At 40.5% G+C, this 17,118-nt stretch overlaps 1 protein-coding gene across 6 annotated transcripts in view; it reads left to right on the forward strand.

The window, feature by feature from the left end:
* Positions 1 to 17,118, forward strand: part of PLEKHG4B (pleckstrin homology and RhoGEF domain containing G4B) — a 378,808-nt gene that overhangs the window by 297,845 nt on the left and 63,845 nt on the right. For all 6 annotated transcript variants that reach the window (XM_075586405.1, XM_075586404.1, XM_075586400.1 and 3 more), the window contains 7 exons: positions 2,794 to 2,880; positions 3,469 to 3,585; positions 8,533 to 8,631; positions 9,061 to 9,203; positions 10,573 to 10,711; positions 12,523 to 12,645; positions 15,426 to 15,590. In XM_075586405.1, the coding sequence (XP_075442520.1) occupies positions 2,794 to 2,880; positions 3,469 to 3,585; positions 8,533 to 8,631; positions 9,061 to 9,203; positions 10,573 to 10,711; positions 12,523 to 12,645; positions 15,426 to 15,590 (873 nt within the window). The remainder of the gene's footprint in view (positions 1 to 2,793; positions 2,881 to 3,468; positions 3,586 to 8,532; positions 8,632 to 9,060; positions 9,204 to 10,572; positions 10,712 to 12,522; positions 12,646 to 15,425; positions 15,591 to 17,118) is intronic.

A 17,118-nucleotide genomic window follows, 5' to 3' on the forward strand; every position in this document is an offset into this window, starting at 1 on the left:
AGTTGCCATGGACAATGTGGCTATATTATTAAGGTTTTTTTCTGGACGTTTGTTGCCTCGCGCTATTCACAGCGCTTGAGACAACATCACTACTAACCTGCCTCTGCTTTACAGCTGAGCCCCGCTACGCGCTAAACACAGGAGGAGTACTATTTTATCCATGCATATGGTATTCTCTCTACGGGACTCTTTAGTGTTATACCAGCGCTACTATTGACAGTTTTTTAGGCTACAGGCTAAGTGTTGAGCTGCCGCTCGCCTCACGGCTGCTACCGTGTACCAGTGAATCATCTGTGCGCTCACCCGCTGCTGTACTGAGTTACTGGTTTATTGCTGCTGAATGTAGCGACTTTACTTGATTTCTCAACGGTGGCTACATACCATCTTCTGGATTCCCCTGTCCTTGATTTTATACCCCACTGGCTGGAACCTGGACATCATTCACCCACGAAGTATCTGGAGGAGATCAACCTATTGCTGTTCCAGTGGCTGAAGACCATCTCATCCGTGGGAGTTCGTGTTCGCTTGTGATACACTGGCGACACACTTTATTCGAGCTCGGCTAGTCCCACGAATTCGGGTATACCTGGGTGTATTGAGGTTTGTGACTGTTTTCTGCCCGAGTGCATTGAGGTATTTTCCAGGCAGGGATTGAAGCATTTTATTCCCGCTGGCTGCAATACTGCACAGTATATATATATATATATACTGCATTACAATTCATGAATTTATGCCATCTGGTAGACACGCGAAGCATTGCAGCCTTTTAAATCCTAATCATTATAATTTAACAGATCAGCTGCCCGTCAGCCAGGCATGAACCCAGGCTGGGAAGGCAAACGCAACGGGGCTTGTCAGAGGCGAGGAGCGGTGCATTCCAGGTATCTGCCAGGTACATACTGGGTATTTGCTCGAATAAAGTGTGTCGGTGCAGTACCATGCTGATTATTGCTTGACATGCTTATATATGTTAATCATCTGGTACGTGCAATGCTCACCTTCACCATTTGTATAATATATTTTATTTGCTACACTATGAGTTGTGCGCTTTTTTTGTTTTTTCTATTTTAGTGCCATGATATTCTGAGCCATCTTTTTTGATTTGCTGCCAACTCCCTACATTTTCATTTCCTGCACTCGGGTTATGTATTTATTTATTTCATAGCGGTCGTTATTAGTTTTTGTGTTTTACACTGCTCACAATTTATTAGTATTATTATTATTCACAATCCTTGGTGCGCAATTTATTCTCTTGTACATAAGGTGTAAACAATGTATGACCTTTATGTACTGTGTATTACCTATAATAATTAACTATTTCCCTTTTCTGGGAACCTAATTCTTACTGAATGTTGTTTTTAGCAAAAAAAATAATCCTATATTAAAAAGGCATTCAATTTAATTGATTACCTCCCTGTGTGCTCAGTTTCTTAAGTTTTTTCATCAAATGACAGCATACATTAAGTGCATTAGGCAGGGAGTGTCAACAGGTTTAATTTACCAATCACAAAATACCCCTGTTTTTTAATGAAAAGAGATTATCATGCTTCAGTTTTCCTTGCATAAATCAAAAACATTTAAATAGAATAAACAGAGCTTTGTTTCCTTCCCTAAAATATATTACGTTTTCCCCCATTCATTGAGATACTAGTATTTTGACTAAACCTCAGTATGAATATACAAAATGTCATTTTCATAAACAGTTTTTGACTTTATACAACAATCATTTTGTTTATTCACCCAAATCCCCAAAGACCACTTAATTTTCAACCCTTATGCAGAATTCCCACAGCCCAACACAAAACAGATGAAAATCTTGGAAATATGTTCACTTCCTGTTCCGAAATAAGAAATATATTAAGCTGGCATCCATCCAATAAAATCAGGAACCAGTATACATACAAGAATGTTAATGAATTTATTAAAAAAATATATATTTTATAATTTACTGAAATATATGTGTAGCCATGGCTGGTTCTAGCTATACGTCTGCCCTCCCTGGCATGTAAGTCCTGGTAGGTACAGGCAGTGTCAGGCCCATCTTGAGTTTATCCCGCCTCTACAGCTTCCTTGAGTGGCAGGAGTGGAGGTGTGACAGGGCTTGTGTGTTGCCCAATCCGGGTGCAGACCTTGTGCCCTCCCCTTCTGCATTAAGGAAGAGGCACGCCAAAATTTAGGGAGTTTGTAGTCTGCCAGCAGAGAGAGCATAAGTGAGGGAATTGTGCTGTCTCGCCCTATGGGGTGGTATTATCCGAACAGTTCCACTAGGGGACTGTGATAAGGCCTAAGGACATATCTGACCCAGAGACCATCCAGAAGCATTGGATCCAAAGAGTATTCACTGTATGTACTGCCTGCAGTGGATGCCAATAAAGACTCCTGCTCAATATACTCTGGCCTGAGGGTGCAGTTACTCGGGGAGGGGATAGCAGTGCTCTATGATGGTATTTGGAGGCGCAGCACAAAGAGAAAGAACCAAAAAGCCACAACTAAAGCCTGTCCTGTTTCCCCACAACATCACAGAACCTCTGCATCTCGTGGACACCAACTTGCACCAACAGACACCTGTAGCAAGGGCAGGTCTCCCAGAAAGGGGGAGGGGGGGAAGCAGCACTACATAAGATATGCATACTTGGAAGTAAACATTGTTGGTTACTATATAAGTCATGGAAGCTTTTAATTTATTTTGGCAGACGCTCATGGTAAATCCGTTTAAATGTTTCCACATAAAATAGTTAATGATTTCTATGTCAATTATTTATACAATTTATGATATTTTCTTTTCTTTTTCAGAATACTATTCCCTATTCGATTCAAAATATTTTATTATTAGTTGATAAGGAATCTTCATTCAGACCTGATAAAGATGCTTCCTTGCAGGTACATTTTCATTTCTTGTTTTCAAGTATTAATGTTTTCTCATCGAAATAAGATTATTTTTTTACACTACCATAAGATGCAGATTCCATGATGTTCCAGTCCCTTGTTGGGAATTATGTTCTATGGGTTTAGACTTTTAAGCACAAATTCAAAAAGTAGGAGTATTTTTAATCATTTTAAGTTGCCTGGAAATGTTTGTGTATATTGTAATGTTAATGTTTCCAATTTTTTTTCTCTGATAAGGGTGTGCATACATTTTATTAAAATATCATGAGGACTGAAGAAACAAAATAAACAATAACCTCTTCTTCTCCATCAGAGATGTAAACGTAAACTTTTTAAGTCGTTACTAGAAACCAGAATATCATTATCCATCAACTTTGAAATTTAGCAGCCTTTCTACTATCTTTGTTTTACTAAATAAAAATAAAAAATGTAGCCTTTCCTACTGAATGTACTGTATAATTACTCTTTATTTTACTTCTATCAAAGGCTATGAGGTACCAAAGGACAATGGTTATATATAAAGCTACTTTCATGCATTAAATGCATTGTAAATAATTTCAATTGCTACATTTTTGTTTGCAGTATGAAGTTCTATCTTCACTTAAAGTCTTGCATAAGCATATTGATTATACTCAACTGACATCTGACTTCGATGGACTATTCCCTTACAACAACAATGACTGGATACGCTTACGCAGGGTATGAAATCCTCTCACTTTTTATTTTGCTTATTTCACATCAACAGTGGAATTTGAAGAGATGTTCTAAAAATCTGGTTATTCGTAATCCCCCCCCCTCCCCCCTCTTAAATGTATTTTTTTTGTTACAGAAAGCAAATAAACAAATAGACATGTATTTGGGTGTGTTTAATATAAGTGGATTATTAGTTTTCATAAATGCAATTTATTTTGTTATGCTTGGGAAAAATGCTGTACCAAATGTACCTGGAATTCATATGGGGGAGAGACTCATATGCTATTTAAAGAAACAATCATCCTGTGGGATTTTAGAGCATGTTTGGGCTGTAAGGGTTTACAGATTTGTGTTCTCATTAAAGCAACAACACGTGAAAAATCTCATATATTTTTTGTTCTTTAAATAAATCAGTTCTGATTGGATAGAAACACACGAAGATGAAACTCGCTCTACCTAGGCTGACCAAAGGTAATCAAAACAAAGCAGGTGCACTAGGGAGGGCCAGAAAACACAGAACACAGAAAAAGAGTCTGGATGGAGCAAAAGGCACTCCGAACGGCAAAAGGTCAATGCTTGTGGGGGGGAGAAAATACCTTATGTATGTCTGTCACACATGAATGTTTGTGATATACCAAGATGAGGTCCAAAAAGACGACGTGGATAAAATAATGTAAAATTACTACGGGGCCGGCCTCAGCCGGCGTGTGTGCGTGCACGCACAAGCCACCATGTGAGACCACCTTGGCCAAAAGACAAGTTTTCTGTCTTTTGGAGCAGCGGCCAAGCATTCGCCACGTCACAGAGGCGGTTAAGTCAATGAGGACGAATCTGCGACGTTATGTCATGGCCACGCCCCCGCCACGCCCCCTTGTTGGATCTCTTGCTCTGCGCTGAAAGGGCGCACGTGCCACCAGGTGCTCCGGCGCGTGTGCAGCCGTGACCACTGGGGCCGAAGCCTTGTACAGAAGATATTTTTCCAGGTTGGTGTGAGCACAGAATATTCACAGCCAGAGTATGTAAAAGATAAGAAAACACACAATAGTGTGACCAATGCAAATAAGGTCTAGATATATACTTTGTGTCAATTCACTCACAGATTTTCAAATGTTATGAGGCATATCTCTGATTGGAGCATGAGGTAGCTGGAACTTAGGTTAGTTCGTGTATGGATGGAGCAACAGTCTTCCGGTTCAGTTCATGCAAAAATAGAGAGAACTCTCATAGAATAGTATGCAAAAAAGATATATGTCACGGGAGACCAGGTACTTCCAGATTTATACCGGGATCATATCACTGAGCAAAGCCAATAAGTACAATGTGATTTTTTTTCCCCTGTAGAAACAGGCAAACACACATTGGATTACAATAGGCAGAAGAAAATACACTTACTGGGAGTTTGGGGTTGAAAAAAATAACTTTCCTGATTGAAATAAAGTCTTTAAATAGTCCGTTGGTTGACCGGGTCTTAGCCCGAAAAGTTCTGGAGCTCAAATCGGCACGAGCCTCCAGTAGCTCCCGCACTTTCCACTCCAAATGGTACTGAAAGTGTGACTTAAACTTTTCTGCTTAAAGTCCTGTAGCCGTTTCCTTGCTGTCTCATCAAGACTTATTTTGGGTCGGTCCGACCCCTCTGTGAAGGTTACACACTTTGGACCTTGGAATCACAGGTCGGATTGGTGTTCTGATCTCTTAGGAATCCCTTTAGCAATCTGGAATCTGCTCTCTGGACTGGCTACTAACTTTTTTATATCATTTGCAAAGTCAGTCCCACAGCATGGGAACTTCATCTCTAGCCACTCACACACTTTGCCAGGTTTGTGAAAGCTAGCACCGATGGCTTTAGAAAAGTGAGGGCATGTGCACAAACTGCCATCTTGCCCACTTACTATTCAAAGCCCCCCGCAGGCTCAGTGTCTCCAAGTCTAGGAAAGTGACAACTGGCCAGGCTGGTCAGCTATCAGTCCAGGACGCGGGTACTTGACTTTGCCATTTTGCCTGAATAGCTTTCACACCCCTGGCAGCTAGTGTCACTTTGATCTACGGACCTGGTATTAGACTCACTGGCACCAAAGCCCAGGTGGCCAGGAGCCCCCCCCCCCCCCCCCTGTCCATAGGATGAAAGACCCTGCCTGGTTTAATGTATAAAGTAAAATATATTTTAAAACACTGCTGCTTAATAAAATATACTTTTATACATTCTGCTGCTAAAATGTGTTACAGTCCTACTGTATGGTGTGAGATGGAGTGTAAAACTAAACTGTCCCCTTTACACTAGCCTTTATCCCTTACACACAGCAAACTAGACTTTTAAACATTTTAACTTTACTTTTAAAACTCTCACAGCCTTATCTCTGGCTAGAGTAACCCCAAAACCTTTATACAAGGTTTAGGGGGTCTGGGCAAACACTGGGCATATCCTCATTATACTGGGGACCCCGGTACAGGTCTAGGGATACCTTACCCCCCGGTGCCCCGTTTTACCCTCTGGTCTGTTCTGAAGCAGGCAGACTAGCGGTGAGCTGCAACAACGCTTTCATGGTCGGGTTTTGACCGGAGCACTGCGCTTCAATGTAGCCGGGAATCTAACCTGAATCCCGGGTACATTTTTGGGGTCTCCAGTAAATTTGGAACCCCGCTACATACTGTAGACGCAATCTGAAAAAGTTTCTCCATCAAACCTACCCTGACACTCATAGCCTGGTCAACTCCACTTGCTTGCACTCCTGGAAAGGGTAAAACATAAAAAATGGCAAATGTTGCATATTTTATTACATGGTACAGTAATGCATGCACAATGCACGGGTCCAAGTGCTGACACACTAGGACCCCCAAAAACAGTTCAGGGGTTACCAAGTGGGCTTAACTTTTATTATAAAGCCTGGTTACCCCCTCACCGTCACAATATATTGTATTCAACAAGGGGTAAGGTTAAACTCACATTCCAGAAGTGTGGTTAGTGCAGTGTACAGGGTCTTTACACTCCCTGGTGTCGCTGTCAATGGTGCCTCTGCTTCTTCAGCGTTGTACCGAAAGCAACGTCTTTACTCCGGGCGGAAGTGCTAGCTAGTGGGATGCGATTCCTCCGGTAGCCAGAACTTCAGGGAACATACATGCACAGTAGAACAATCAAAGGGGGGCGGATTCTACACGTTTCGCTGATTGCTTCTTCAGGAGTCCGTTTTGGGGGACTCACCTGCTCAGTCTCTAGCATATAGGGGCATCATCCTCATCCATTCCCAACTAGTGTTACCTTAGTTAGAGTTTCGATTACTCTGTTGATATCCACCTTTTCAAATCTTACACAGAAGAACAAGAAAGGTAAGGAAATAGTATTCAAAAAAGGATTAACTTGATTCGATGATGACCAAAACAAGAAACATCTTCCATTTCTTCTCACTACAAAGCTGCCTAAGGATAAGAAAGATATTTGTATGTATGTATATCTTTATTTATATAGCGCCATCCAGGTTTTTGCAATATATATTTTAGAATAGAATATGTGTGAAACACCAGTGCCTAACCGAGACTATTGCACCCTGGGAAGACACAAAATTTGGCCCCTCACATGAGGAGTGCACTGGCCTAGTAGGCTTACAAGTGGCAGTGGCAGTAGTCCAGGTTAGGGGCTGCTGAAGACGCGCTACTCCATCTCTGCTTCCCCTCTGAGCTGCATTATCCTCAGCCTCTTGGACATGCTCAGCAGATGGAGGAGCACGCCTTCAGCAACCCTTACCCGGACTACCATCAACACTATTTGTGAGCCTTCTATGTCAGCACGCTATCATCATGTGAGGCGCCCCACCCCTGCCACGTAGTAGTGTCGGTGTGACGTGCAGTACTCGCAGTGCTGCGGGCTGCTGACACTGCTTTACAACGGAGTGCGCACAGTCCTCTTCTTTTGGCGGTGGTGCCCCTTTTGGTCAGCTTCCCGTTTAGCCCGTCCCTTACTCTGGCACTGCATAACACAATTGGAATAAGCACTTCAGACAAAGCAATAGAAAAAGCAGTCCCTGCCCCGAAGAGCTTACAATCTAAATGGTAAGTTCGGAGAAGTTACTTTGACCGTAGGAGGGCTTTTTGTAAAGTTTTTTTTTTTTTTTTTTCATCGGGTTAGACTTTTCATCATAAATATAATGTAAACATTTTGACTTTTTTGCTTAATATTAAGATACTGTATTTGCTAAAATTGTAGAGACCTTTTGTAGACTATCCTAAATCATAATGAAGAGGCGTGATAGAGGAACTTTACCTATAGAAGACAGGGATGTTCATGCTCACAGCACTAAACAATCACAAACAAATGTATTTTATTTGCATTTTATATTGCATAATCTGTTAAATCTGGTTCCATCTTTTTATACCATTGAGATAAAGAAAAGAAACAAACAAAAACAAGCAATATATATTTATACTAGTGTTGTACCGGGTCCTATATTTTTCTAAAATTGGGTAACGGTTCCCGGGCAAAATGAATCATTTTACCCGGACGAGTGCCCGCCTCCAGGACATCTGCTGCTGCTCCCAGATGTCACCACGGCCCTCCTCCCCTTCCGTCGCCGGCTGCAGGTAAGTGTTGAACTATTTTCAGCTCCACTAAAATTACCCGGTGCCGGTTCTGACCCGGTGCCAGTCCCAGCCCCGTGCTGCCGGGTCCAGGTAACTGAAAAAGCGCCGGGTTATCAGAGTACTGCATAATTTCCGGGTTCTCGGTACATCACTAATTTATACTCTAAATACAGAACAGAACTATATGTAAGCAAGGTAATTTTAGATTTCATGTAGCAAAGTGTAGTTGTTGAAAAGTATTGTTAATGAAACACTATTAAGTACCTCTTTACAACTTGCTGTGTTAATGTCTTTGTGTTGGTATTAAAATGTGTGTAACATTTCTGATTCGTTTTTAGCCCTTGAAGGAAATAATTATTGATTATAATATTGGAATCTTTACAGAAAATAGAACCATTTATTGAAAACTGCAGAGAAGCTGTCATTTTTCTACAGAATTCAATTTGTTCCTTAAATATGAAAAGAAGTCTAAACTCTGTGCAAGTAAGTAAAATTATTCCCCAAAAATATTTAGGGACATTAAAGTAAACTAATAATACAATGAAGTGCTTATCTTTGCTAGTAGAAGTTCGGCAGCACTCAGACTTCTGGGATTGTGTACATGTCAACACTTCTGAAGCAATCACATAGTCGCACCCGCCCAAGGGTGACATATCAAAAGCATAATCATTTGTATTTAAAGTAACAAGCAGGGAGAAATATTGAAGTAAACTATATTAGTATTACTTTCTCAGACATTCATTGTGTCTGTGTCACTATTTAAACACAACATGCCCTTTACGAACTATAGAGACACTGTAAATCATAAATTAAAAAAAATTACAAAACTGATGAATAATTCTTATTGTCAGATGAAATGGTGTGAATTGGTGTTCAGTAATATTACATGTCTTGTGACATTTCTTTGCACAGGAAGTTACTGACCTTATGGATAAACACAGAACTATGATGAAGCTAGTATTGGAAGACCCTCTACTTGTTACATTAAGATTGGAAGGGGGAACAAACCTTGCAAGACTTAGGAAGGATGAATTTTTAAATACAGAAGATTATAGGCAAGTGACTACATTGTGTTATACAATTTATACTGATTGCTATAACCTATACAGTGAACAAGATCTCATACAAGATGTTTATATGTAACAATATTGGTGAGACTGTGGTTCATTTATTAAAGTCTACTAGCTTAAACACTGGGCCCAAAAAAATGCGCCAAATTTATTAAAGAGAAAAATTCCCATTTAAAACCAATGGAATGTTCTTCTTTGTTAAATCTAGAGCCGTATTTTTGCCTCGATTTTGCAGCCAGGGTACTTTATTAAATGACCACCTACTGATCACAACAGGATTGCATCTCAGCCACCCACCCCACTGTGCATCTGCGTTGCCCCCAAGGCGCACAGCCTGATGGGGCTCCTCAAGAGCGGCACCCCTCTGCAAAGGACCAGCGTGCTAAGGGTTAACATTTGCTTGTTCTCTGTGGAATGTCAACCCCACCCACTAGAATGTTAACGAGCCATGAGGACACAGAGCTTTTGTTCACAGCTGCATTGCATCTCAGTCACCCACCCCACAGTGTACCTGCGTTGCCACAAAGGCGCGCAGCCAAAGGTTGTGAGCCGTTTGTTGCCGTTCGCTGATGACTGGTGATGTAAAAGTGGTGTTAAAGCTGCTCTATTTCAATCTAAAACTCACAAGCCTTTTATCCCCTGTACCCATTTTTCCAACTCTATCTGTCCGTGATTTGACTGTATAACCCCTGTGCCCAGGACATACTTGGAAACGAGAGGTAACTCTCAATGTATTACTTCCTGGTTAAACATTTTTATAAATAAATACATTTTATGTTTTATTTGGAGTTCTATTCACAAATATCCAATTGAAGATTTATTTTGATAATGGAATCAACGGATTAGTAACTGCGAGTTTCGTGGAGCCAACTGTAGCATGAATTTTCTCCCCGGTTTAGAATATGCAGTGGGGGAAAGTCTAAAACAGTCTAGAGGATTTAAATGTGAAATGACTTGCTTTACTTTTGACATTATAGGAAAATATCTCAAATATGCATTCCCAAAACTGGTTAAAATACATGCAAAGATGTTTAATCATCTCAATAAATCCTATCTCACTCAATACTGACTGTTTTGGGGCTTTCTTATGAAAGTATTTCAGCAGAAAAATATAGTTAATGAAATATAAAATACTGGTTGCTCTAGAAAGGAATTTTTCCATGTGTTATTTTCATTGTGATATTGATAAATAACCTACAGGTATATGATTGTTTTTTTCTGTCTTTATATGTAATTTTTTTTACAATATGATATATATTATATTGCAAATATAATTTCAGTTAATTTGGGTACTATGTGATTCATTTGAATTGTGAGCACAGAATTTTCTGGATAATAATTTTTGTGTTTTCAGAGATGCCATGGAGACAATTACCACACTGTACAACCAAGTTGATGAAGAAGTTCACAGGCTTGTTCTTTTGTCAAATAAGTGCCTTAAAGAGCTAGAGAAGATTCTTGAGATAAAAAAGGTGTCAGAATGCTCTGATAAGGTTAGTTATGTGTGCAATGTTATACACTGCATTGCAGACTATTTAACGTCTCTATTTACATTACTAACTTCATTAAAGGATGCTGTGCCTCTTATTTGTCCTTATGAAATGTATAATGTTTAGTGGATTTTACTAGTACAGTGTAAACCGAAATCTGGACACTACAGATGGTCACAATATTTAATGAAAAATAGAGATTCCCCAGCACTCAGAATAGATGAAATACTCAAAAATCACTCAAATGTTTACAAAAGTAGTCAAAGGTTACTTCGTATTGTGTACAAGACTGAAGAATCTTTATTGTTCATTAGTAAATCTAATAAAGGTTGTGGGGTAACCTTTCACTCCTTGCACCATATCAATTTGTTCATAAGAAATTCATTTTTGTGATAGAGATACAGCTGAACCCTGTTATAACGCGGTGCTCGGGGTCCACATAATGAGACTGTGTTATAACCAGGATCGCGAAATGGCCGCCGCACGAGGACTTTCTTGGCATCTGCAGCTCTCTCCTCTCTGCAGCTCTCTCCTCTCTGCAGCTCTCTCCTCTCTGCAGCTCTCTCCTCTCTGCAGCTCTCTCCTCTCTGCAGCTCTCGCCTCTCTGCAGCTCTCGCCTCTCCCTGCTTCATCAGGCTGCGTCCATGTGCGCGGTGCACATCTCCAAGGATTTAAAAAAAAATGTATTATAATAATAATAATAAATAATAATTCAATGCTTTATTGCTAACGAACACACATACATACCCACACACACCCTCCCCCCTACACTAATAATTTTACCATATCATGCAGGAATGGAACCCATGACCCTTCATACACTAGTAGCAATTCTGTAGGGAGAAGGTGTGTGTGTGTGTGTCCGTCCGTCCGTCCGCAATAAAGTATTGAATGTTATAATAATTTAAAATAAACTTAGGCTTGAGCTGTATTTCCTATTTGTAGAGTGCTGTCCTGCCCAAAAGTCATGTTTTATCATAAAATGAAATTCGTATTAAAAAAAGGATGCGACAAAAAGTATCAAGAGATATTAAGAGCATGGTCAGTGTTCAATACACTATGTAAACAGTATCACAAAGCACTAACTGTGGCATTAGAATGGATCAGGTATACCATAGCAATTTATACTATATAGCAGGGGGGGCTTGAGATTTGTAGAAAGGTGGGGGGGGGGGGGGGGGCACAATGCGGCACTTACTGAGGCTCTGCGCTCTTCCGCAAAGCATTTAAATTTAAATGCCTGGGGGATCGCGCAAGGCCTCTGTAACTTCCTAACCTGATCTCCATTGGGTTCTGGCGACGCATCGCCATGGCAAAGTGACATCAGAAACGCCAGTGGCAAGGTAAGGGGGTGAGGGCGCAGACTAAAAAGTTTGCACACCCCTGTGATATAGCAATCTAGTTTATATAGCAATCTAGTGAACCATGCCAATGCTATATCATAGATGCTATAGAAGGAAGTGCTGAATAGTTTTAGCAATGTCTGCCAGTCAATACTGATCTGACAGTTTATACTGCAAGAAGTGGTTAACACTTAAATCCTGTGCATCGCAGTGGTGTATAACATCCAATAATCTAGCAGTTCATGCGAATGTAGTCTCAGGAGAAACATTTAGTTAAAGCAGTATATGCCAATCCAGTAATGCATAAAATACTTAATCGTTTAGCAATAAATGCCTACATTGCGAAGATAGAACATTTCAGGAGAGTGAAACAAGTGTTCCATGATGGAAGTTTATTTCATGTTTCCACAGAATGGTATAGAAGTAAATATGTTGACACCCTAATTTTTGAAGCAATCTTTTTACTTTTAGATTAAACTTTGGTTTGAAACAGAAAAAAAAATACATCTTGGCCCTTTGGATAGAGCACCACTGTCCTTAGAGGTATTGAAAAGAAAACAAGAGGAATACAAAACTTTTCATGAAACAGCCGTGGTGAGTAGTATACTATCGCATATTCTCAAAATATTTTTCATGAATTTCAATACAGTTAAATTTAGAATTAAGTTCTTAGCATAGTTTTTCTAAAATATTCAGCATAGCAAGGGTAACATGAAATTCACAGTCATGTGACATATAGTAAAAACATTGCAAAGGTTTGTATATCACAGACAAAAGAATTCTATTTTTTAATTACACCATATGTCCTCCATATTAACACAGCAATAATGAAGAGAGTTTGTGCATTTCAAGGCAGCAAATCAATTTAAAGTACCATAAGGAGACTAGTGAGCATTCCACAAGCACAATTGCATTATAATGTTACACTGTATTAAAAAAAAAGTCCCTTGTATACAATATAAAAAAGTGGAATAGTTCAATTTTTGTACTGGGCAAACATAATTCAGGACACATTGAAAGCCTTCTGGCATGTCACTTTATGTCGCTGTGCTCAATGCACCACAAATTAGATTTCAAACTCTTGAGGTTAAGAATTAGCTGTGCCTCCAGATGTCTAGAAGTTTCAGGAGAAAACATGATCAATGACTAAAAAAAATATTATGACACATAACGTAAAGACGGAACAGGAAAAAACAGGCGCTTACCTTAAGTTTGCGGATCAGAGGTGAAAGTGAAATAAAATAGATATTATAACCAACAAATGTGATCTCTTTGGGTGCTGAGATATAACCTTTAATGAAACGTGAAAAACAGACAAAATAGGGGGAGCAAGGGGTTAAAACTTTCCAACTGTAAATGTAGATTCTGTAGACAACCAAAGCAAGAGATAAAGACCTCTTATGGGGGAGAGGGGCAAAATGGAACTGATACTAATGGTATACTTACACGGCCCTGTGTAAGTACAGATAATGAAAGGTATCTGTAGGGTGTATCCTAGCCCATCCAGGAGAAGAGGTGTGAGGGTGAAGTATAATAATAATAAAATACTTACACGGCCCAGTGTAAGTAAAGATGTGGAATTGGTATCTGTGGGGTATATCTTAACCCATCCAGGATGGTGGCAGTCGAGGCACAGGTGTTTGCGCATGAGCAAATTTGCAGCGGGGACTCCCCTCTTTGATGCTTGCAATCAAATAATTTCCTCTGTCTCCGCGTCCGGAATGCAGTGAGATGACACAACTCTGCTCAGCTGCGACTGCGACCGCGACTGTTTGCACTGACTATGGAAGCCTCCGTGGGACACAACCAAACAGGAATAGAGCAACACGTTTCACCGTGCAAACGGCTTCCTCAGGCTCATAGAATTCATGAATTCTATGAGCCTGAGGAAGCCGTTAGCACGGCGAAACGCGTTGCTTTATTCCTGTCTGGTTGTGTCCCACGGAGGCTTCCGTAGTCAGTGCAAACAGTCGCAGCTGAGCAGAGTTGTGTAACCCTCTGCTCCCCCTATTTTGTCTGTTTGACACATAACGTAACCCTTATTCAATGACTTACCAAACTTCGTGACCGCAAACAAAGGTTAGCATCAGCTGGTGTAGATGGGCAGATGGAGTTAGGCCTCTACTGTTCTTGCCCAAAGACTTCTTGGTTCAGGTAAGTGTAAAAAAAAAGATTAGTGGGGTTTTCTTTTGTAGACATTGTATGGGCAAGAGTTGGAGTGCAACTCCCAGAACCATATAGGGGATAGATAAACAAAAAACACAACGTGCAATATATACATATCTTCTAAAGTGGGTATGGGATGCACTCACAAAGTAGATGTAAAAATCAAGCGTATCAGTCAACTACAGGTCTTCTTTAGAGATCTTAAATGAAAGAGAAAAAGCAGGAACATAGCATAATTCCGTACAATAGATTTATGTAGGGAAAATAGAGCGGATACAGTCACAAGTTAGAAAGGCATTGGAGCCGCAGACTGGGTGAACAGAATTCTGATCCCTCTCCATTCACTGTCTGTGTTCCCCCCTCACAGTGTTACCTCCACTGTTTTTCTTTCAGGAAGATGGATGAAGGAGAAGACTGATCACATGTCAAAGCTGCAGCTTCTTAAAAAGTCCTTTTCTGGACATTTTAATAGCCTTTTGTATCTCACTTGATACCTGCTTCCTCGGGGGTATAGAGGAAGCGAGTATCTTGTGAAACGTGTAGGGCTGTTTAAAATATCCAAATGAAGCAGCACCTCAGTTTTTACAAGGGTTGTATAATTGATATACATTATATTTTTCAATTTACTTTTCACTGTTATATTATATCTAGTAAATGCTGGTCAGAAAAATGGGTATGGGATGCAAATATCTAGCATATCAGTCAACCACAGGTCTTCTTTAGAGATCTTAAATGAAAGGATAAAGATCTGCGGTTGACTAATAAGCTTCATTTTTGCATCCCATACCCTCTTTTCTGACCAGCATTTACTAGGTTTGTACATATTGCACTATTTGTGTTTTTTGTTCATCTATCCCCTATCTGGTCACTGTGAGTTGCGCTCCAGCTCTTGTCCATAGAATTTTCCTGTAAGACCACGTGGAAGGTCTCGTTGATGAAGCAGCACCTCAGTATTTACAAGGGGTTGTTTAATTTATATACATTATATTTTTCATTTAACTTTGACTGTTACGTTATTTTATTTATTTTAAAGATTGATGCGCTTTGATTTTTTTCTTGTATGTTGTAGACATTGGTCTATATATTGACATGGATCATGTACATACCCATAACTGAAAATATTATCTTATTTCCTGAATTATCAATTCATATCTACATAATATAAAATAAAATTGGTGTATAAAACAAGTTTTTTTCTGTCCAAACAGATGTACTGTAAGAAAGCATTTCAGTTAATGAAAGATAGTTCGTCACAGACCACGGAGGAAAAATTTCAGAACTTCAAAAGTTACCTCAACAACATCATAACTCAAACAGATATGAGGAAGAGTGAACTTGAAAAATTGCTCAATTTGTATGAATTTTATGAAACGGTAAGAAGGTTGGGTAGTATAAAATATAAACCGGAAATTGCAAAATAAAACTCATTGCAGTAATTCTGTTGCTTTAATGAGAATATCAACACTCGGACACAAATTCAGGCAAATACATTTAATGTACACCACCTGTTCATTGAAATTGTGAATGTTCATTTCTTTGTAACTTGTTTGCAGAATAGTTTCAAAAGGCTTTGGATTTATTTCTGCAGTAATTTGTCTTAATAAAATATATTACATTGTTCCATATGGATTCTACGGAGATACTGAATACCACCTTTCAGAAAAAAGATAGTTGCATTAACTTAAGAATAAAGTACAGTACATTTAAAAAGTAGTTTTTGTTTGTTTTTGACAATGATGTAAAGCACTTTAATAGGGTGACCAGATTTACAAAAATAAAAACCGTGACACATTAAAAAAAATATTTATAAAACAAATGACATCATCAACTGTGCTTTGTCTTCTTTATCTCTCTCCGCCCCCCCCCCTCACACACACAGCCTATTCTCGTTCCCCTCCCATCCCTACATTCTCGTTCCCCCTTCCCATTCTTTCTCTCCCCATTCTCTGTCTCTCTCTGTCTCTCTCTCCCTCCCATTCTCTGTCTCTCCCTCTCTCCCCCATTCTCTGTCTCTCTCTCTCCCCCATTCTCTCTCTCCACATGCTGTGTATGTGTCTCTCTCCCCATATGCTGTCTCTCATATGCTGTCTCTCTCCCCATATGCTGTGTGTCTGTCCCTCCCCATGCTGTGTGTGCGTGTGTCTCTCTCTCCATGCTGTGTGTGTCTCTCTCTCCCCATGCTGTGTGTGTCTCGCTCTCCCCATGCTGTGTGTGTGTCTCGCTCTCCCCATGCTTTGTGTGTGTCTCTCTCCCCATGCTGTGTGTCTCTCTCTCCCCATGTTGTGTGTGTCTCTCTCTCCCCATGCGCTCTCTCTCCCCATATGCTGTGTCTCTCTCCCCAAGCTGTGTGTGTCTCTCCCCATGCTGTGTGTGTGTCTCCCCATGCTGTGTGTGTGTGTCTCCCCATGCTGTGTGTGTGTCTCTCCCCATGCTGTGTGTGTCTCTCCCCCATGCTGTGTGTGTCTCTCCCCATGCTGTGTGTGTCTCTCTCTCCCCATGCTGTGTGTCTCTCTTTCCCCATGGTGTGTGTGTGTCCATCTCCATTCTGTTTTTCTGTCTCCCTATAGTGTCTCCCTATAGTGTGTGTGTGTGTGTGTGTGTGTGTGTGTGTGTGTCCCTACCTGTCACTGTGGAACGTGGGGGAAGCCACCTTGAGCCCTGGCCAGCAGACACCGGAAGTTCTCACTGCTGGGGCTCCATTGACACTAACCCCGCCTCCACCCTCTTTAGCTCAGACCTGGCCTCTGCTCTCCTCCCTGTATTCTTGCTCTCTGCTGCCCCCCTGCATTCTCTTCTGCCCCCCCCCCCTGCTCTGATGGTCAAAACCGGGACAGCCACAAAAAACGGGACATTTTAAAGAATGTCAGGCAGTCGGGACAGACAGTAAAACAACGGGACTGT

The sequence above is a fragment of the Ascaphus truei genome, chromosome 2 (genome assembly GCF_040206685.1).
Source record: "Ascaphus truei isolate aAscTru1 chromosome 2, aAscTru1.hap1, whole genome shotgun sequence".
NCBI classification, from domain to species: domain Eukaryota; kingdom Metazoa; phylum Chordata; class Amphibia; order Anura; family Ascaphidae; genus Ascaphus; species Ascaphus truei.